The 23,635-nt window shown below is 39.1% G+C and overlaps 1 protein-coding gene across 3 annotated transcripts in view; it reads right to left on the bottom strand.

The window, feature by feature from the left end:
• ROS1 (ROS proto-oncogene 1, receptor tyrosine kinase) overlaps nt 1–23,635 on the bottom strand; it is a 176,889-nt gene that overhangs the window by 25,958 nt on the left and 127,296 nt on the right. For 2 of the 3 annotated variants that reach the window (XM_070073674.1, XM_051855385.2), the window contains 7 exons: nt 22,973–23,108; nt 17,916–18,078; nt 17,266–17,330; nt 16,222–16,351; nt 8,154–8,251; nt 7,757–7,960; nt 6,509–6,643 (listed from right to left, as the gene is read on the bottom strand). In XM_070073674.1, coding sequence (XP_069929775.1) covers nt 6,509–6,643; nt 7,757–7,960; nt 8,154–8,251; nt 16,222–16,351; nt 17,266–17,330; nt 17,916–18,078; nt 22,973–23,108 — 931 coding nt within the window. The remainder of the gene's footprint in view (nt 1–6,508; nt 6,644–7,756; nt 7,961–8,153; nt 8,252–16,221; nt 16,352–17,265; nt 17,331–17,915; nt 18,079–22,972; nt 23,109–23,635) is intronic. The other variant, XM_070073675.1, reaches the window with a different exon arrangement.

Below are 23,635 nucleotides of genomic sequence, written 5' to 3'. Positions count from 1 at the left end.
ACTAGACCTTCTGTATCTGGGCATGCCATTATAATTTCTTAATTATGCTGCATCTCTCCATGTCAAATGGGAATCCCCTGCTTAATGATCTTCTTGCTTTATTTCCAGACTTGGAAGTTGTGAGGCAGTTACTCTATGGTCTTGGTATTTTCCACCTAAGCTAACTGAAATCTGCAGAGAAGGTCTCAGGACCAAGATACCAAATATCTTTCCCTTACCTCTATCTACCAACTCACCTTTTCCTATAATTCTCCAGCAGATAGAAAGAGTAAAATTTTTATTTATTTCCTTTTTTTAGTAGACTACCCTTATATAAAGTTAGATATTATAGACACTCAAACCTGATATTTAATACATTGGTAAGGAACTCTAGATATCCCTCTCTCTTCCAAGTCCATTTTTCTTATCTACTTATTAAAAATGGCCAGCATCTGCCATGTTTTATGACTTTCTAAAGCTACATGGGTACATCAAAAAGTTCATGGAAATGGAAATTTTAAAAAACTAAGTTTTGGATGAACAAATTGAAATCCATGCACACAAGGGGTCTTCAAAATATTTATAAAAGTGTGTATTATGAAAAATTATGCACATACTTCCAGATTTTTGCACCAAAATAAGCATCTCTTAATTCCATTTTTCCATGAAATTTTTTAAGTGCTCCATATAAGATAAATTGGCAAGAAGAGAGAATTGACAAACAAGAACTAGAGACATTTTCAAATATCAGTGTTACTATATCAACAGTTAAACATACAACTACAAATTATGACAAGTTCTTCAAACAGTAATAAAGAAAACAAGCACGTGTTCTAATAGAGATGGAATATTTTTGGTAAGTTGCTCATGGAAGGCCCCTCTGCAGAGGTGACATTTAAACCAATGAACTTTGCAGGAAAATAAGATGCTAGTCATGGGAATAGGGCGTGGAGAGGAGTCAGGGAAAACACTATAAGAGGGAAGAGCATGTGTAAAGTCCTAAATTTGGAAAGACCTTGGCACATTTTAAATCTGAATGAATGCCAGTGCTACTGAAGTGTGGTCATTGAAAGAAGCATATGAGATGAGATCAGAAAGCAAGATCTCATAGGTCTCACAGACCAAGCAAGGAGTTGGATTTTAAGACACTGCAATAGAAAGCTGTTAAAAGGTTTAGGGCAGGCAGTCTTTACATTTTTAAAGAACTGCTGTAGCTAATATATGGACAATGGATTGTAAACAGGCAAGTTGGAAGCTATTAAAGAGATAGGTGAGAGCTATTAAAGAGAATGGTGATCTGGATGAAGACAGTTGCAATGGATCTAGAGCAAGATTATACTCAGTCACTAGGTGACAGTGACCTAGAAATCATCCCAGAGTATTGTATTTTATAAAGTTTCTATTTTAGGAATACAGTGTAATCTCCAATCCTTTATAATAATGTGGCATATAAATTCTGCCTCCATTTTTTTCATTTCTTGATAAGCACCTCAGATCAAAGTTAGCACACAAAATCGGTATTATTGGAGACCCTAATATTGAACTGTTTCCTATGTAATATATCTGATGACTCCTCAATATATGTAACAAGGGATTTACATTCTGGATATAAAGTGCTTTTTTTAAATTAGAATCATAGCTGAGGAATAACTGAAAGACAACCTGGTTATTTATATATTTCTTTATAACCTATGCTGTTCAAAATAGAGAAACTGTAAAGATCAAATGAAGGATAGTTAGACTTTGAAATAACATATTATAACTGATATCACATCATGAAATTTAAACCAACAGTTTGATGGCAGATTTTAACAGTTGCCCTAAGAGTTGACAGGAGAAAGTAAAGTATTGAAATTCTCCACAGGAATCATTGTAATTTGAAGATATTTCCAGGGCCGACGCTGTGGTGTAGTGGGCTAAGCCTCTACCTGCGGCGCTGGCATCCCATATGGGTGCCAGTTTGAGTCCCAGCTGCTCCACTTTCTTTTTGTTTGTTTGTTTGTTGACAGGCAGAGTTAGTGAGAGAGAGACACAGAGAGAAAGGTCTTCCTTCCATTGGTTCATCCCCCAAGTGGCCGCTACGGTGCTTCCTCCTGGTCTCCCATGCAGGTGCAGGGCCCAAGCACTTGGGCCATCCTCCACTGCCTTCCCGGGCCACAGCAGAGAGCTGGACTGGAAGAGGAGCAAACGGGACACAATCCGGCACCCCAACCGGGACTAGAACCCGGGGTGCCGACACCACAGGCGGAGGATTAGCCTAGTGAGCCATGGCACCGGCTCCACTTTCAATACAGTTCTCTACTATAGCCTGGGAAAGCAGTGGAAGGTGGCCCAAACACTTGGGCCCCTGCACCCACATGGGAGATCTGGACGAAGTGCCTGGCTCCTGGCTTCGGATTTGTTCAGCTCCAGCTATTGTGGCCATTTGGGGAGAGAACCAGTGGATGGAAGACTTCTCTCTCTCTCTCTCTCTCTCTCTCTCTCTGCTTCTTCCTCTCTATAACTCTGCATTTCAAATAAAATAAATAAATAAATCTTATAAAAATAAGATATGTCCATGGCAGAGATAGAATCTCTCAAAACATTTCAATTACTATATTTAGTTTATTCATTTATAACCTTCCTCATTCTACAAAGGATTCAATATATTTAGTAGAGATTATTTAGAAGGGAGGAAAGAAAGCAAGCAGAAGAAGAAAGAAGGGAAAAGGAAGAAGAGGAAGGCAAGGAAGTGGGAGGAGAGAAAGAAGCCATGCTGAAGAGAGCAACTTACCTACCTGCACCTCCCTCACTCACCCTGCCCTCTAGAAATTCAGTCACTTGTTTAATCTATGCAGTTAATTTCAGCAGATAGTCCTAATATTTTCTTTATGGAGGCCCTAATTTATATTGAATCTAATCATAATTTTTTGTTTGATTTTCTAATGGCAAACACATATGACTTTATAGTATAAAAAATCTTTCTGTCTCACCATCCGGAAACAAAGGAGGACTAAGAACAGAAGAGCTATATAAAGCAATAGTCAACTAAAAGTACAGTTTGTGCTCTCAGATAGTGATAAACTGAGGATGGAATAAAGTGAAGAGGCTTTTAGGAATTTACTAATTCTCAGAAATGCTTTCTTTTTTTTTCTTTTTTATTTTTTTAACAGATAGAGTTGTTTCACTCCGCAAATGGCCACCACAGCCAGTACTGTGCCAATCTGAAGCCAGGAGCCAGGCGCTTCTTCCTGGTCTCCCATGTGGGTGCAGGGGCCAAAGCACTTAGGCCATCCTCCACTGCCCTCCCAGGCCACAGCAGAGAGCTGGACTAGAAGAGGAGCAGCCAGGACAGAATCCGGCGCCCACATGGGATGCTGGCGCCGAAGGCAGAGTGAGCCACGGTGCCGGCCAGAAATGCTTTCTTACATATTTCATATAAATTAACAACTATGCTTTGGCATAGGGGGGTCTTCCCTTACAAATATGGACTTTCCACAGTTCAATATGCATTTTTATACGAGAGGGTCCTCAAAAAGCTACACATGTATTTCAAACTTTTTGCACCAAAATAAACTTCTTCCAATTGTGTTTTCCATGAACAATTTGAAGTACCCCCAAATTTTTACATTAAATTCTAATAAATAAATAAATAATGTCACTATAAATAAAATTGCAATTCCTTTAAGTTTCTTAAAATTCACCTGGACTAGTTGTTCTAGTTTTAGGAAAATACACATTTTCTGAAATATCTCACTTGGCTAAGTATTCAGGTTCTAATTCCTCCACTCACCACGCAAACCCTTAATAACTCTTCATCTCAATTGTTTTCTTTTTCAAAATAGCATGGGACTCATTAGCCATCTTCTATAAGTATTAAATTTCTGGGATTCATAAACCAATTGAAGTTCTACAGAGGAAAACCTCATGGCATCTTTGTGTATTAGGGGGACAAGTTTCTATGGGTATTTAAAATGCACATAAAATACAGATTTCAAGGATTCCCTGACTCACTGTACTCAATCTTGGAAAGACCCAATTCATATTTAAGTGTTTTTCCAAGAAGTAAAAATAATATGGTGAACCCCCATGTTTTCCCATTGATGCCACCTACATTTGAAGGACTCTCCAGTAATTTCAGTTCCCACTCTGATAAGTGTCTGGTGGAACCCCAAATGGTGCTCACTTGAAGTAGCTTGTCCTTGGGTCCTGTTTCTACTCAAGAATGAGGTGGTTGTTAAGCAAACTAAAAGCTGAAGGGAATACTGATGGCTGGCTTTCCATACCTCATTCTTGGTTAAGTAGAGACAGGCATGCTCTGAATCCTGCATTCCATTAATAGCTGAGGACAGCATAGCTCTATGGGCTCACCTGACCCAGGGTACATCCAGGTGCTGAGTATTTAAGCACTGAATAGAAGGTGCAGGTTGGCTCAGTGCGGACTTTCAACCCTCTAAGCTGGGCCTGTGATCTCAGAGAAATGCTTCAAATAAAAATCAGCTTCCACAGTGCTCTAAGGAGAGTAGTTAATCTTTATCATGACAACTTAAGGCCATAGCCAGATTGAATGGCATTGCTGAAAGCTCCATTTCTAGTGCAGCTTGTTTCCTGATTGGCAATGGATCTTCACCCTTCCTGGGCTCTGCAGTGTCACGCAGCATTTGGAAAGCTTGGGGCATTGTTCACTTTTTATTAATGGTGTCCAAGTGAACTTCAAAACCACCAATGGAAAATTCTGGTTTCAGGGAAGTTAGATTTTCTTTAAAATTGGGGCAATAATCTATTCAACTGATGAACACAAATTCAAGGCAAAAGCATATCAAATATTATTTTCCCATTCACAATCAGGAATATTTTTCTGACTCCATCTTCATCCTGCTTTATTTTTGGGTACCGTTGGGTAGAGAAGAACTCAATATACCTATACTTTCATGCTACACAGTACAGCAATTTATTATTCACCTCCATTCTTCCCAAACAAAATCATTGAACACATCTGTTAAATGTATAATTCAGAGATCATTTACTACAGTACCTATCCAAAACCTATGGTATGATTATGATAAGTCATATTACCCCTTGGAGAAGGGAGAATATGCAAGAAAAAAATCTAACAGCATAAGGGAAACTGTGTCCAACTGAAATTCTTGGTGATATTTCTGAATATTTGACAGATATGGAAGAGATTCAAAATGGTGATTAGTTTGCTGGTCAATTAAAATGTGTTTCATATTATGTATTCTGGATGTTGTTCTTCAAGCCTCACATAAAATGTTTTCAGGGTTTGTATAATTTCTCATCTCTAAATTACAGATTTTGGGGGGCCATCTCCCCCTCAAAAGGATCATACATTTTTTTTAGGCACTAGTAGCAAACTTAGTCAGGTGTTTGTATATCTGATCTCCCTGTAAATATCCTAGAGGCTATAAAAGCTAAATCAGAAACAAGCAGTAATTCAAATCTTGTTCTAGCTGGAAGATTTAAATAATAGGAAAACTTTCAACAGTAGAACATCCAACCAAGGTGCCCAGCTCTTAATCATCTTTTGGCTCAAGTCTGAATAATCCTGTAAATAACACAGCATAGTCAAGGCAGTACAACCATGGTGTGCATCCGCATACTGCTAATTCCTTTTGCACTTGTCTGTACCACACAGTTTAGCACTTTATTACATGTTGGCTGATTATCCAACTGTTCCTTGTGTGTCATTTTTCATTCAAAATACATTCAACGTTCTGTGGCCCTTGTTTAAATGCCTCTGTATTCCAAACAAACCTTAGCATGAATCGTGCTTGTAATATAATTTACAGTTGTTGATCATTTGTTCTTTTAGACACTTCTTGGGCAAAACACCTCTTGGGGAAGTTTCAAGACTTGATATTCCTGCTGATGTTGTCCACAAGGAGGCAGATTAGTACTCAACATAAAAATTTGGCATTTCTTTTCCTTTTATTATTAGACCAAAAGCATTCACACTTCTGGGGAGTGCCACTAGAATTCATAGCAGCCAGGATTCTTTTGATAGAGTAACTAATACTTAGTCATTTTGTTTTGGGCTCATGAACAGAATATTATTAGTAGTAATATTATTCTAATATATTATATTAGAATATTATTTTTAGTAATATTAGATCCAATCAATCAATATCAACTATATCAACAGACAACTCAACTTTTTATGCAATATGTTACTATTTAGTAAAATCATTCAATTTACAGATTAAGATATTAGCCAAATCAGATCTCCCAAAAGAAAATGAATACGTGTGTATACACACATCCTGAAATTAGATTTATTACAATTCACATAACCAGAAATATAAATACATTCTACTCTCCAAAACTTTGCTTCTGAGTGAAATAGCATGTGTTTATATAAATTTTTAAAAACCATGGTGTTAGTAAGTTAAAATGTCAGAATCAAGTTACATTTTGTGATGGATGTTGAAACACATGTATTTCAGTTTTAACATACAATAGCAAAGGTGCCTAAGATTGCATGTGCACATGTTTTTGTTTTCTGGTGCTTATGCCAATGTAATTAACTTACAGATCATCGGGGCAATTTCTTGGTGGCTCTAGTCTCCCTCCTGTTTGCACATAGTTTAAAACATCAAGGTTGGAATGAGCTGGATAAGGCTGATGACCAAGAGTTAAAATCTCCCAAATCAGAATTCCAAAAGACCTAAGGATATTAAAGAGTTTTTTGCACTTATACTTATTAAAACATCTGGTTTACAGAAGTTTCTCTAACATTATTCCTGGGGCTAAGGAATCTACTTTATGATTGGCATTACTGTCCTCATAAAAAGTAACTAAGAGACTTAAAAGCAAGTTGATCTTAAGAAAAAGCAGAACTAACCATTACACATGATCAATACTTCAAAGAAAGGCTGAAAGGGAGTACACACATGAGCATACATACAGACACACTTGCACACATGCTTACACACCTGTGCCTACATAGACACATACAAGGATGCACACAGAAACACAGATTTATGCACAAACATGCACATATAGACTCACATGCATGCACACATCCATGTTCTGTTCCTCCCCTTGCTGAAACTCTACTGCAGGCCTCCATACCTAGGGGTGGGCAAGAGAACACCTCAACATTCCACCCCCCAGGTTGGATGGGGAGAGAGTGCCAGTAAACATGGAGACTGTGGGCATAAATAAAATCTAGCAGCATTCAGGACCCATATTAGCTCGTGTCCATTTTTGCCAAGTGCCACACAAGATCAAAAGTCATTAAACACATCTTTACACTTTGAGCAGCCCTAATCAAAAGGTGGAGGTCAACAAACAAAAATAAGACGTTTTATCTAAATAAAAATATGCTATCCAAACCTCTCCAATGTCTTAATCTTTTTTGCAGTCGATTATTTAGAGTCTACCTCTAAATTATTAACCAAGCATCTCTAAATATTAGGCATTTGGTTGCATCCTCTGACAACAATAATCACCAGTTCCTATCAGCCTTACACTTCTACACCTAAAATAAATTAAGTAAAGTATCTAGTTTATATACATTAGTGAGATAAAAAATCAAAACTGGTATCGAGAGGGATATAAACCACTGAGATCCAGGAATTGTCCCCACTGCTTGAAGCAAATCTCTTAACCTCCCTGGCCTTCTGTTTCTCTCTCTCTCTCTCTCTCTCTCTCTCTCTCTCTCTCCCCACACACACACACATACACACACCACAGACACCTCTTTTCCTTTTAAGATCCCTTTGTCTCTGCTGTTTGATCATTCTGCCCACATTTTTCTGTGTCCCATTATGCTCACCATACATCAGATTGGGTAGTGAAGATTCCATCCATCAAACTTTCTGGAGCCATCCACCGTACAGGGAGCAGGCCTTCTCCTCTCTTTCTATAGTAATCATTTTTATAGATGTCCCTGGCGAGTCCAAAATCCCCAATCTTCACTATCCGTGAAGGACTAGTATAGTCTTTCACAGACACAAGACAATTTCGAGCTGCCAGATCCCTATAACAGAAATTATAAAGTTCCAGATGTCACATAGGTAACACTATCATGACTGTAGAGAAGAGAGACTTTTTCATTGAAATTATTGTTATTTTTGAAGGAATGAAATATTTATCTTGTGTGATTTACCCAAATTACAGATGATTATTGTGCTGATATCTATAACAACCTTGTTTCTAGGATATCATTGTACCTGTGAATAAAGTGCATCTGCTCCAAGTAGACACAGCCTTTTGAAATATCTACACACATGTCTACAAGATCAACCAAGGTGAGTAAAGGACCGTGAAACTGTAAGAAATGAAGGAAAAATTATGCTGTTTTTCCTTTTTACACAAAATATATACATATATGTACAAAGATACAAGAATACATATTCATTCAAACATATATGTATCACATTTGAAAGGAATTTTTTAGTTATGGTTACAAGAATTCAAACAAAGAATAGTACATTTATATGCTCTCTATCTGCATTACATCAATACTAAATGACAGCATCTATTTAGTGAGCAAAGGTGATATGGGATATTTACTGGAAAACTCTTAAAGTAGCCTATCAGGACCAACACCTGAAACCTAATTACTGGTTATATAAACTTGTTTACATTGCTTAACTAATGTACAATTGGCATAATAACAGACTCTGAAAGATTTAAAATAAGACATGCAATATGACTTATTACATATAGCAAGCATTTAATGAGAAGTAGCTGCTCCTATAAGTAGTTATAACAACCATTTAATCAGCTCCAGGTAGTGTAACTATAGGCCCAACATCATTTTTTATATCAAACGTGAAAATGGGATTGTACCCTAAATAGAACTCTGGCCTCAGAATCAGCCCTTAAGGCATTTGGATATGGCTAGACAGCCCATGAGAGTTTCTCAGACATGGAAAGCCAAGACACTATGTAAAAAAAAGTGATCTAAATGAAAGATCTCTGTGAGTGAGATCCCAGTGGAAAGAATGGGCCATCAAAGGAGGAGGTACCTTTCTCTGAAGGGAGGAGAGAACTTCCACTTTGATTATGGCCTTGTCTAAATAAGGTCAAAGTTTGTGAACTCAAGAGGCTTCCAAAGCCCTGGCAGCTCATGACAAGAGCCTCAGGTGATTATGGAAGTCATAAATAAGAGTGTCAATTGTTAAATTGACGGGAGTCACTGTGCACTTACTCCTCATGTAGGATCTCTATTCTTAATGTGTTGTACTATTCGAATTAACATATAACTAGTATTCAAACAGTACTTTATACTTTGTGTGTTTGTGTGGGTACAGTCTGTTGAAATCTTTACTTAGTACATACTAAGTTGATCTGTATATAAAGATAATTAAAAATGAATCTTAATGAAGAATGGGATGGGAGAGGGAATAGGAAATGGGATGGTTTGTGGGTGGGAGGGGTGATTATGGGGGGAAAACCACTATAATCCAGAAGTTGTACTTTGGAAATTTATATTTATTAAATAAAAGTTTTCTTTAAAAAATGGGATTGTTCCGGACTTGCCCCAAATGGTGTAGTTAGAAATGTGCCACGGGATTCCAATACAATCCCATCAAGGTGACATGTACCAATGCCATCTCACTAGTCAAAGTGATCAATTTCAGTTCAGAGTTGATCACACTGATAGGTCTAAGAGTCAAAGGGATCACATAAACAAGACTAGTGTCTGCTAATACTGACTGATAAAATAAAAAACGGAGAGAACGATCCAACATGGAAAGCGGCATACACAGCAGACTCATAGAATGGCAGATGTCCTAAACAGCACTCTGGCCTCAGAATCAGCCCTTAAGGCATTTGGATATGGCTGAAGAGCCCATGAGAGTATTTCAGGCATGGAAAGCCAAGACACTCTGGAAAAAAAAAAAGAAGAAGAAGAAGACCTAAATGAAAGATCTCTGTGAGTGAGATCCCAGTAGAAAGAACGGGCCATCAAAGGAGGAGGTACCTTTCTCTGAAGGGAGGAGAGAACTTCCACTTTGACTATTACCTTGTCTAAATAAGATCGAAGTAGGTGAACTCAAAAGGCTTCCATAGCCTTGGCAACTCATGACTAGAGCAAAGGGAGATTACTAATGCCATAAACAAGAGTGTCAAATTGTTAAGTCAACAACAGGAGTCACTGTGTACTTACTCCTTATGTGGGATCTCTGTCCTTAATGTGTTGTCCAATGTGAATTAATGCTATAACTAGTACTGAAACAGTATTTTACACATTATGTTCTGTGTGGGTGCAAACTGATGAAATCTTTACTTATTATATATTAAATTGATCTTCTGTATATAAAGATAATTGAAAATGAAAAAAAAAATGGAATCGTTCTTCTTATGTGCCCCATACAAATTGTTAGCAAGATTATCTTTCAAGATCCCAGATTACTCCTCTCATCTAAAATAATTAGCATAGGATCTTATTGGCTCTAAGCTGAACAGCCCCTTCACTCAGCCCAGCTTCCAAAGTGACCACTGCAACTGAGGGGACGGTCAACTAGGGTCAGTAACATTGCAGGCAGAACTGTATATTTCCTGTTGGAGTTGCCACTTGACTTTACCTGGCCAGCTTTCCTCCCAGGCCAGGTAGGTAATGGAAGTCAACAGGGTGCCTTCCCCAAGGAGGTTCACACCTCCCTTAGGATGTAGGCTATATGAAGAGATAGATGAGTCTGAGCCTCATAATTTACAAGGCTTTAAAGCCCACCTGGTTATTATCAAGCCCCTTCTGTCAGGTTCTATTTGCTTTTCAATCAGAAAATTATTTGTAGCTCAGATAGCACCTTTCTTAGCTCCTCTAATAATGACTCTGTCCTTTGTTCTAGACCCTGTCTAGCCCACTTGGGCCTCATTCCTTTGTAACCATAACCTCTACTCTACCACCAATGGCTCTACTCCCAACCTGTGCGTACTGATGGTCCTCTCCCCCATTTAATGTTGTATGATTGTTCAAAATTTCTCTACAGACAAACCCCGCTACCTGCAAAAGTTAAGTGGCTTTTCTCCCAGTCTTAGCTGGAATCAGCTGAAAGCACATCCTGTCCCCATAAGGGTCCAGAGACACCCCCCCCCCATTTCCTCTCCTCTATAAAATCCTCTCATTACTTGGTTAATGCTACTCTTAGGATCATTGGTTGCTATTCTCACCCTGTCTCTTATACTACAGTGTCTAAGTGTTTACAGCAGGTTATAATGGAACAAACGAAGGCCTTCAGCAACCAGGCAGTCAACCAAATACTGCTACAGGGATATACTCGGCTCCCCACCCAGGAGACAGCAGCCTGAGACATCACCCTATGCCAGCGAAGAATACCTCGTCGCCCCATGTCAGCAGGAAGTAGTTCTAAAGACAGATCATCATCCCTCTACCCCTCTTGGACTTTTGGGACTAATATAATCCCATACAAACCCTGCTTTATAAAAAACAAAAGAGTGGAATGTTAGGAAACTGGTGCAGTTTTAGGCAGGTGGCCACATGGCCCAGCTACCTGAGCCAGGCTCCACCCCCATTCTAACAGGATTCGCTGCTCCTGCTTCCCTGCCTGCCCTCTGGCAAAGTTTTAAAAGGGTCTGTTCCTGAACATGTGCTGTGCTCTCTTGGCTCTTCCCTCCTGTGCTCTCTCGGTTCCTCTCTCTAGCCTCTTCCTCTGGTCTTTTTTTTTTTTATTTTTTTTTTTATCTTTTATTTAATGAATATAAATTTCCAAAGTACGTCTCATGGGTTACAATGGCTTTCCCCCCCATACCGTCCCTCCCACCCACCACCCTCCCCTTTCCCACTCCCTCTCCCCTTCCATTCACATCAAGATTCATTTTCGATTATCTTAGTATACAGAAGATCAGCTTAGTATACCTTAAGTAAGGATTTCAACAGTTTGTTCCCACACAGAAACATAAAGTGAAAAATAATAGATCTTAGCTCTCTCTCTCAGCTCCTCTCATCTTTCTTCTCTCTTCACTCCTTGCTAGCTCCTCTCCTCTCTGTTTCTCTCTCTTATACTCTCTCTCTCTTTTTCCTTTGCCGCCCCTTCACTCCGGTCTGTAGGGTGTTCCCCAATAAACCCTTTCCCTTAAAAAAAATAAATAAAATAATTAGCATAAATAAACACTTGTGCCTGTAATGGTCAAAATGATATCTAGGTAAAAAAAAAGTCACTTGAAATTTTTATTAGTACTATAGAAAAATTCAAAGTCCTGGGGGCCGGCACTGTGGCCTTGCAGGTAAAGCCGCTTCCTGTGGTGTTAGCATCCCATATGGGTGCTGGTTCAAGAACCAGCTGCTCCATTTCCAATCCAGCTCTCTGCTATGGCCTGGAAAAGCAGTGGAAGATGAAGCTCCTGGCTACTGGCTTCAACCTGACTTGGCCTTGGCCTTTGCAACCATTTGGGAAGTGAACCAGTAGATGGAAGATCTCTCTCTCTCTCTCTCTCCCATTCTCTCTTTCTCTCTCACTCACACTCTCTGCCTCTGCCTCTCTGTATCTCTGCCTTTCAATTTTTTAAAAAAAAATTACAAATAAACAAATCTTTTAAAAAAATTCAAAGTCCCTGCCCTGAGTCTAGATTTACATACTCTCTCCCCGTTTCTGCTGGCCTACAATTGCCCAAATCAGGCCTCTGTCATTTCTAATCAGGTGTTTCCTAAAACTTCCCATATCTCCAGCCTCCTATGATTTCTGTAGCTGGCTATGGATGACCAACCTCCTATACAGTCAATTATGGATTCCTGAGCACATCCCCTGGGGAACATCCAGGCTGCCCAACCTCTCTCTAAGTCCACTTACTTGCCGTTGTTTCTTTTTTTTTATTTTTATTTTTTTTTGACAGGCAGAGTTAGACAGTGAGAGAGAGAGAGAGAGACAGAGAGAAAGGTCTTCCTTTTTCCATTGGTTCACCTCCCAAGTGGCCCCTATAGCCGGCGTGTTGCACCGCACCGATCCGAAGCCAGGAGCCAAGTGCTTCCTCCTGGTCTCCCATGCAGGTGCAGGGCCCAAGGACCTGGGCCATCCTCCACTGCACTCCTGGGCCACAGCAGAGAGCTGGACTGGAAGAGGAGCAACTGGGACAGAATCCAGCGCCCTGACCAGAACTAGAACCAGGGGTGCCGGCACCGCAGGCAGAGGATTAGCCTATTGAGTGGTGGCGCCAGCCACTTGCCGTTGTTTCTACTCTCACAATCTGTGCTTCAGTTACATGAAGCCACATGCTGTTTCTTATACCTACCCTGCAGTTCTCAACCTCCCTTCTTCATCCCTGCTCTCATTTTTCCCGTTATGTCCTGCCTAGTCTTGATTTGTATCCATATCCCTCACTGTGCATCTCACATGACACTCAGCCTCCAAATCCCTCAAATATATCATTGAACGGTGAAGTTCAACTCTGCTTCCTCCCCAACAATCTCATCTCTTGCTCCCAAACTAGGAATAACACTGTTGTTCTGATACTCATCTTGACATGATCCAGCACAGCTATTTAGGCTCTGATATGACTTCCAAGAAGATCATTCTCCTCCAGCCTTTTTAATTAGGTTCACTAAATAACCATGGCTTGTGTCTCAGTCCTTGCTGGGTGTCCTGATTGGTGCATTGGTTCCAGTGTGAAAGGAACTCTACTTTGCCCTGAGTGAAACCCACTGTACTCCTGAAGACATTCTCTGAAGTGAGAACACTCTTCTTGGAATCACTCTACTTAGTGCCTTGATCCCTACTGACAGATTTTCATAATGCTGCATGTTTGTGTGGATGTCTGACTATCACCTCCTGGTGACAACCTGCTGGGACACTTTATTACTCCATGTTGGGCCTGCTGAAATCAGATGATCTTATGGGCTGCCATCTGTTGTGCCTTTCCAGACATAGTAAGACATGGTAAGCCTTGATCTGGATCTGGTCAAAGGCTTTCATAACTCAGTGTGAAAGTGTCATTGCACTATTGTTCTAACTCCCATCTTGGTGGTGTCCCAAACAGAAGACCTCCTACATGAAGACGTCTTCCATTCTTTTCGGCTGGCAATGAACTCTCCTTCCTCTATGCTTCTGCAGAATATTCCCTATTCCATTCCAGTGGGTTCTTCTGCTTCCTACCATAAGTGACTTATTTAGCCATGACTTATATCTCTACCATATGGCAAGTTCCTTCACTAGCACACAATAAATACCCAACAAAAAAATTGATGAGTCAAGCTATGTCTAGAAGGCAGGACATTTCCCACTGCATATTTGCTTTATTTTTAGTGGGGTTTTGTTTTGTTTTGTTTTACTTTTTTCTATTTTAATACAGTGATAGAATATCTAAGTTAAAAGCAGATTTAGGAAGCTTTTCATCTAACATTCCACTTATGGATGAAGAAACTGAGCTCCCAACAATGAAAGACAAAACCAAGGTTTTTGGTGCAGTTGCAGCTAAATTAACCCAACAAACAGAATGAAAGCAAGGACAGGCAGAAAGCTACTTGCGCTCATTCTTCTGGAATGGTGCTGCTGAGCACCATCTGTAGGGAGGGCTGGTCTCAAATGGTTTTTAGCATCATGGGAAGCTAGTGCCTGTGGTGCCCCCAGGGGGCTTAGACCTTCATCTGGCACTCTTACAGCACCCTTTCCTCTGTTAGTGGAGCAAATGAGATGAGGCAGCCAGTAGTAAAAGCAGGGGAAGTACTAAGGTACTCTTGAAACCCAGTCATTGCAACCCTGTGGATACCGGGTGAAGAGGAATAATTAAAAAAAAAAAATAGAGCCATGTTTTCTTGTAGTCCATCTTCATCTCCACCCACCACCACCAAAACAAAAATGAAACTTACAAATAAATTTTCTTGTTAAAATGGAGGACTGGGTGGGGCAAGTGGGGAGGAAGGTGGTAGCTCAATGGGTTAAGCTACTGCTTGCAATGTCAAATCCCATATCAGAGTGCAGGCTCAAGTTCCACCTCCACATTCAGTCAACTTCCTGCTGATGCATCCTGGGTGGCAGCAGATGATGGCTCAAGTGCTTGGGCCACTGCCACCCACCTTGGAGATCCAGGTGGAGTCCCAGGCTCCTGGCTTAGGATTGGCCCAGAACTGGCTGTTGTAAGCATTTGAGGAGTGAACCACTGGATGAAGATATCTCTAAATAGATGCATAATAAACAAACATTAAAAATAAAGATGAGGGACTGAATGTGTGAATTTTTAGTTCTACTCTCTTCTCAAACCTTACTTATTACAGTATAGAAGGAAATTTCTTTTTGAGATTTATTTATTTGAAAGGCAGAGAGAGAGAGCGATGATGCACTACCCAAATGGCTGCAACAGCAGGGCTGGGCTCAGCTAAAGCCAGGAACTAGGAACTTCATCCAAGTCTCTCACGTGGGTGGCAGGGGCTCAAGCACTTAGGCATCATCCACTGCCAGTCCAGGCACAGCAGGGAGCTGCATAAGAAGTGGAGAAATCAGGAAACAAACTGGAGTTCTCATCTGGGATGGAGAGGTGGTCAGGGTCAGGGAGTGACAACCTTCAGGAACCTACTTTATATATCAAATGCCAAACACATGAGACAAAACAAATCAGTAAATTTTAATCTGCAAATTAAAAACACTTTGTTTTTTTCCTATTAAAATGAACATTATTCAGCTAAAAAAATTAAAATATGTGAAAGGGCTTATAGCAGGAGCCCTGTACTCTATCTCATCCCCATCTTCCAATATGCACATATTATGTGCTGATATTTACCTCCATGTTCCTAAATACTCAGCTTTTACTAATGACCATTGATCTTTCAATTTGGAGGAAAAGATGGGATTGGATGGATGAAGGAGAAGATTATGAAATCAAAAATTCTGATTTGGCCAAAATAAGTTTGAGTTGCCTAATAAAATCCAAATTGATGTGTCAATGAAGTAGGGACATGTGAGTCTAGCATTCAGTCAAGACATAAGGACTGGAAATATGAGTATAGTTTGGGACATGCAGGTATATAGATGAAGGCCAGAGATGTGCCTTTTCAACTCTACATAATCTCTATTCTTTGGAAAAGCATGATTCTGGCCACAAGGGGCTGTTTCCCCACTAAATACTAAAAACAGGGTCAAATGCCAGAAATATTAGCTCAGGATTCTAACTGACCAAATCCATTATGATAGGAAATTTTAGATTACTTTTCATAAAAAGTCTTCTAAGATATTATCATCAGCCAAAACTGTAGCCCATTGAAGTTCAAGAAAATTAACAGGAAATTATAGAGCATTTGCATTAGAAAGCCGGTATCATGGACCTCCCACCCCCATTGCCTACCGTTGTCATTCGGGCCTTGCGCAAATAGGTAAGAAGGTCTCCTCCTTCCATCAGTTCTAGGATAATGTACTGGGGTTCATTTAGCAGACAAACACCAAGCTGCTTCAGAATGTTGGGATGATTAAATTTGCTAAAAGGTGGACAGACACAGGATGGATAACATGACAATGGCAGGAGTCAGTTGAGGGTCATTACAGAGTACATAAGTTCTTTATCCATAGTTTCTTTTAAAACTGCTGACTTATTTTCTCTAATAAATGAAAGATTCCTTTTTCAAGAACTGGTCTATTTGTTGCCTTAAGGAGGTAAGATGGCAACCCCTAGTGGCAATGCATAGGCATAGAATGTGTGTATGTGGTGGGGGAGGATCAGAGAAGAAATAACATTTATATTAAGTAGTTTCTGTATTAGAAAAGACAGTAATTTTGACTAATAGCCAACTTCAAAATATTTGAGAGCATTATGTTTTATATCATCTCAAGTGTAAGTGTAGTTCTGTACCTTTTGGAGAAATAACTGCAACATGCAGGTTTGGCTACAGTGGTTTCTTAAGACATCAAAACAAGCCCCAAACAAGTGACTGGAACCCATAGTTAGGATCCCACGGCTTTAAGATGCCCTTGAGCAGTTTCCATGACCATAAAGGGACTAGAACCCTGCAGACAAGTTTACTAAGGCAAAGCCTATTTTCACTGATATCATCACACTTAGAAAACTCTCCCTTACTCTCTATTTGACCCATTATAGCACATTTACAAGAACATAAGCACATAAAAAGCTTAACAGCTTCAGAATTCACTTGCAAAATCTGTTCTTTTTTGAAGACTAAGGAGAGTCTTTTGCCCCAGGTGCAGGCTTTGAGGACTGGTTCTATAGAATATTTGTTACTACATATACACAGTTTATTTCTGTCTAAATTTTTCAGCCCTGTTTGTTGTGGGCATGATTTGCTATGTCAGATCACTTTGGATGTTAAGAATCCAAGAAGCAGATGGAGTAATTTCTTATCCCAAACCAACAGAATTTTTAGAGCTACCCTGGTACCTCATCAAATGTGCCTCCTTGAGAAATTCTATCTTCTCTTGATCTGTGGATCCTTTCTTCAGAGTCTGCACAATGTAAAATAAGTCAGGAATAAGGACAGCAGACATTTATGAGAGCTTAGTGGGTTAATAGAAACAATCTTTATTTTGTTTTGTAATATCCACCCAGAAAGCTGGACAATGATCCCAGATATGGCACGTGCTTTGCAAACGTTAGCTCCTGTAAGTCTTAGCATTGAAGTAGGAAAGTCTGTTAGATGAAAAATGTATCAGTATTTATACAAAGTTCTCTCAAAATACAGACATTCAAAAATATATCAAGTTTCATGTTAAGAAAGCCAATTTCTTCATTTTATACTCAGTATATATTTCTCCCATTTATTTGTTAATAACACACTATTTATTTCTTGGAGGCAACATGCCTAGTCCCCAGTAATTGTTCTAAATTAATTACAAAAACTGTGTTTTGAAATTTTTCACCCTCCTTTACAAATAGAGGTGATTATATGACTCAGTTCTGGTCAATAAATTAAGAGAAAAACTGCTAAGGGGGATAGAGCTTTGTAGAGAATATCTGTAATTATTTTACCCATACAAATTCATGTAAGTATGGTGACAAAAAACATCAAGGAGTTCAAAGATCCACATTACCTTCACTGCTACTTTGATTTCTCCACTTCCAGCTCCTAAGATGTCTACTGCTGTCCCTTCATACACTTCTCCAAAGGCCCCACTTCCCAACAAGAGACGCAGAGTTAGTTTTTCCCGAGGGAAAGTAGGAAGATTTTCAATCTCTTCTTGGGTCGGAAGAGTACTGTAAAATAACAATATTTTTGTTATCCCAAGGTAAGTATGGCTTATAAGCTTTTGTTAGTATTAGTGCTTGTGTTTGAAAGAGAAAGAGAAATCTCAGCACTTTGCAGATTGTGCATTCTGTTGTGATAGAGTGAAATTTTGTGTTTCTATTATACTTCCCTGTTCTACCACCTTTCCCTCAGAGACAGAATGCTACTTCTTTCCCAGGCAGCTTCATTTTAATAGAAATAAACTTGTGCATGCATTGCTTTGAGATTTTTTTTTTTTTTTGGAAATAAAATGTAACTTTATTTGGATTCAAAAATATTGAAATATGCACATAATTTTTTTTCAAAATACACAGTTACCATGAGCTTTTGGAGAACCTTTGTATTATCTGGTTATCTCATTTTTTGTGGTGTTTTCAACCATGATTGCTGAAATTTATTATTTCATTAGGGATTTTTAAAAAATGACCTAAATGAAGGATCTCCGCGAGTGAGATCCCAGTGGAAAGAACGGGTCATCAAAGAAGGAGGTACCTCTCTCTGAAGGTACGACCTTGTCCAAATATGATCAGAGCCGGTGAACTCAAAAGGCCTCCACAGCCTTGGCAACCCACGACAAGAGCCTAGGGAGACCACCGATGCCATAAACAAGAGGTTGTATTCTAATTCTGTTATTTGGTGTCCATTAATTAGGTAGAATAAATCTATAAACAGATGTTTTCTAATTATCTACAATGCTAGTTTAGAAGGAATATGGCAAGCCATATTCTTAATTCTTCAAGATACATAAACTGGTGTCATCCTCTGAAAGTGACCAATTAATTTTTCTGTTTCTTTTTTAATCATTAAAAGTTCATGGATTTAGACATATTTGGTGAGTTTCAATTCATTGAAACTGTTATCATGCATGAAGTTCAACATGCCTCATCTCTGGCCAGTAGGAGCCTAGAAGTCTTTGATAGCTCTCTGCAGATTTCTGGTAGGACACGATGGCTCAGAGGTATTTGTACATCCCAGCCTCAAAGACCTGGAATCTGCAATTTCTCTAAACAGTTCTGATTTCCTTTAGTGTAAAATTTCTTTTTTTTTTTTTAACTTTTATTTAATGAATATACGTTTCCAAAGTACGAATAATGGATTACTATGGCTTCCCCCCCATACCGTCCCTCCCACCCACAACCCTCCCCTTTCCCACTCCCTCTCCCCTTCCATTCACATCAAGATTCATTTTCCATTATCTTAATATACAGAAGATCAGCTTAGTATACATTAAGTAAGGATTTCAACAGTTTGCTCCCACACAGAAACATAAAGTGAAAAATAATAGATGATTTTTTTTAATGATGATGAAATCAGATCAGACCTATTGTCATGTTTAATCCCAGTGAGAGTCAAGTTGGGAGTTGATAGTTTCTTTTCTTTTCTTTTTTTTTTTTTTTTTTTTTTTTACAGAGGATCAGTTTAGTATGCATTAAGTAAAGATTTCAACAGTTTGCACCCCCATAGAAACACAAAGTGAAATATATTATTTGAGTACTCGTTATAGCATTAAATCTCAATGCACAGCACATTAAGGATAGAGATCCTACATGAGGAGTAAGTGCACAGTGACTCCTGTTGTTGACTTTACCAACTGACACTCCTGTCTATGGCATCAGTAATCTCCCCATGCTCCAGTCATGAGTCTCCAAGGCCACGGAAGCCCCCCGAGCTCTCCGACTCCTATCCTGTCCAGACAAGGTCATAGTCAAAGTGGAGGTTCTCTCCTCCCTTCAGAGAAAGGTACCCCCCTCCCCGAAGACCCGTTCCCTCCACTGAGATCTCACTCACAGAGATCTTTTGCCAGAGTGTCTTGGCTTTCCATGCCTGAAATACTCTCATGGGCTTTTCAGCCAGCTCTGAATGCCTTTAGGGCTGATTCTGAGGCCAGAGTGCTATTTAGGGCATCTGCCATTCTATGAGTCTGCTGAGTATCTCACTTCCCATGTTGGATCACTCTCCCCTTTATTTATTCTATCGGTTAGTGTTAGCAGGTACTAGACTTGCTTATGTGCTCCCTTTGACTCTTAGTCCTTTCATTATGATCAATTGCGAACTGAAATTGATCACTTGGACTAGTGAGATGGCATTGGTACATGCCACCTTGATGGGATTAAATTGGAGTCCCCTGGTATGTTTCTAACTCTACCATTTGGGGCAAGTCAGCTTGAGCATGTCCCAAATTATATATCTCTTCCCTCTCTTATTCCTACTCTTATGTTTAACAGGGATCACATTTCAGTTAAATTTCAACACTTAAGAATAACTGTGTATTAATTACAGAATTAAATCAGTCATATTAAGTAGAACAGACAAAAAAACTACTAAGAGGGATAATGTATTAAGTTGTTCATTAACAGTCAGGGCTATGCTGATCAAGTCACCGTTTCCCATAGTGTCCCTTTCACTTCAACAAGTTTCCTTTTTGGTGTTCAGTCAGTTGTCACCGATCAGGGAGAACATATGGTATTTGTCCCTTTGGGACTGGCTTATTTCACTCAGCATGATGTGTTCCAGATTCCTCCATTTTGTTGCAAATGACTGGATTTCGTTGTTTCTTACTGCAGTATAGTATTCTAAAGAGTACATATCCCATAATTTCTTTATCCAGTCTACCGTTGATGGGCATTTAGGTTGGTTCCAGGTCTTAGCTATTGTGAATTGTGCTGCAATAAACATTAGGGTGCAGACCGCTTTTTTGTTTGCCAATTTAAATTCCTTTGGGTAAATTCCAAGGAGTGGGATGACTGGGTCGAATGGTAGGGTTATCTTCAGGTTTCTGAGGAATCTCCAGACTGATTTCCATAGTGGCTTGACCAGTTTGCATTCCCACCAACAGTGGGTTAGTGTCCCTTTTTCCCCACATCCTCGCCAGCATCTGTTGTTGGTAGATTTCTGAATGTGAGCCATTCTAACCGGGGTGAGGTGGAACCTCATTGTGGTTTTGATTTGCATTTCTCTGATTGCTAATGACCTTGAACATTTTTTCATGTGTCTGTTGGCCATTTGGATTTCCTCTTTTGAAAAATGTCTATTGAGGTCCTTGGCCCATCTCTTAATTGGGTTGTTGGTTTTGTTTTTGTGGAGTTTCTTGATCTCTTTGTAGATTCTGGTTATTAACCCTTTATCTGTTGCATAGTTTGCAAATATTTTTTCCCATTCTGACGGTTGTCTCTTCACTCTCCTGACTGTTTCTTTTGCAGTACAGAAACTTCTCAATTTGATGCAATCCCAATAGTTAATTTTGGCTTTGACTGCCTGTGCCTCCCGGGTCTTTTCCAGAAACTCTTTGCCTGTGCCAATATCTTGAAGGGTTTCTCCAATGTTCTCTAGTAACTTGATGGTGTCAGGTCGTAGATTTAGGTCTTTAATCCATGTTGAGTGGATTTTTGTGTAAGGTGTAAGGTAGGGGTCTTGCTTCATGATTCTGCACGTGGAAATCCAATTTTCCCAGCACCATTTATTGAATAGACTGTCCTTGCTCAAGGAATTAGTTTTAGATCCTTGATCAAATATAAGTTGGCTGTAGATGTTTGGGTTGATTTCTGGTATTTCAATTCTGTTCCATTGGTCTATCCTTCTGTTTCTGTACCAGTACCATGCTGTTTTGATTACAACTGCCCTGTAGTATGTCCTGAAATCTGGTATTGTGATGCCTCCGGCTTTGTTTTTGTTGTACAAGATTGCTTTAGCTATTCGAGGTCTCTTGTGCCTCCATATAAATTTCAGCACCAATTTTTCCAGATCTGAGAAGAAGGTCTTTGGTATCTTGATTGGTATTGCATTGAATCTATAAATTGCTTTTGGGAGAATGGACATTTTGATGATATTGATTCTTCCAATCCATGAGCATGGAAGATTTTTCCATTTCTTGGTATCCTCTTCTATTTCTTTCTTTAAGGTTTTGTAATTTTCATCGTAGAGATCTTTAACGTCCTTGGTTAAGTTTGCTTTGAGATTTTTATTGTAGTTAGTTCTGACAAAGCTACTAGTTACAACTTCAAGTAGCCAGTTGAAAGCTATTACAAATTAGCAATAAAAACATCTAGGTTTATAAGCTTTTACTTTGATTTTCACATTTAATCTCTTATGTAAAACAAAACCTACAACAAAAATCAACTCCATTACTGTCAGATTAACTTTAATAAAACAAATATTTCCACCTGAAATATTATGAGAAAAAAACTTTCTACATTATAAATGTTTTGAGTTTTTAATAGAGAATTTTGAATAATAGGTACAGTATTTCCTCATTAAAGAAGAGTCACCTCTGAAGAACTAATTTAGGCCACCTCTGTACACACTTCAAATCCTTTGTTTTTGTGCATTGAATAATAAATTTCAAGAAGCAAGGCCTATGATCAGGTAATTACTTTTTGCATAGACAATAATACTGTGTCTCATGAAAGAGATACTTGAATATTTTCTTTAATTATGACAATGGCAGAAGTTCAGACTCTTATATCTTAAAGAGCTTTTGCAGGCAATCACCTTACAAAATGTGAAATGGATGAAAAATGGCCTTAAGCACTTATACAAGATGTTTAGAACTCTTCTCTTATTAATTGCAGCCTCCAGTTAAACCAATCAGGGTACAGTCTACTCTCTTCTGTTTTTTATTTTCCAATTTATGTGATGAAACACTCAAAAAGTAATGGAGTTTTGTTATTTTCCTTACAGGACTAAAGACTTAATTAGCCATTTATCCTAGGTCACATTCGAGAGTGGAAAAGGATATTTTTGATCAATTATACTAGAATAACGAGCATAAACCAGTACAGCCCTGGACAATACAGGTTGTGTGGACATTCTCATTCTTGTTCATTCTCTGCCTAGATGCTTCATGATGGTGCCTGCGCTACTTACTGTATCGCATAGCAGGCATTAGCCAGTCCCACTCCAGTGCCCAGACCTCGCAACTCAGCCAGTTCTTTGTCTTCGTTTATAAGAATGGTCAGCCCTTCTTTGGAAGTCTTTTGATTCTTTAATCTTCTATGCCAGACTGAAAAGGAAAGAGATAAAACTAAGAAAATAAAATATTGCTTTCTTTTCGTTTAGGAAATGTTAACAATTCATTTTCAATGTTTAGATATAAGGACACAGTTGCTAGCACAACAAACTTAATTTAAAAATATGTCCATAAATAGAAAATTCATTTACATTCAGGTGAAAAGCCATATAAAAACAAATACAATATACTGCATCAATCTTCATCTCATTTCTCAGAATAAAGTTTAATTCATTTCATACTGCTGTTACAAGCAACTTGACATTGCAACTTATTTCTCCAATCACCCATGAACTAGAGTCAAAATAAACCAAAGCTGGGGCAGGCACTGTGGGAAAGCGGATAAAGCCGCCATATGGGAGACCTGTAGGAAGCTCCTGGCTCTTGGCTTCAGATCGGCACAGCTCTAGCCGTTGTAGCCAACTGGGGAGTGAACCAGCAGATGGAAGATCTCACTTGTGCTCTTTCTCTCTCTCTCTGCCTCTCCTTCTTTCTCTGTGTAACTCTGAATTTCAAATAAG

The sequence above is a fragment of the Oryctolagus cuniculus genome, chromosome 5, assembly GCF_964237555.1.
Source record: "Oryctolagus cuniculus chromosome 5, mOryCun1.1, whole genome shotgun sequence".
NCBI classification, from domain to species: domain Eukaryota; kingdom Metazoa; phylum Chordata; class Mammalia; order Lagomorpha; family Leporidae; genus Oryctolagus; species Oryctolagus cuniculus.
This window is presented reverse-complemented; position numbering and strand designations above follow the sequence as displayed.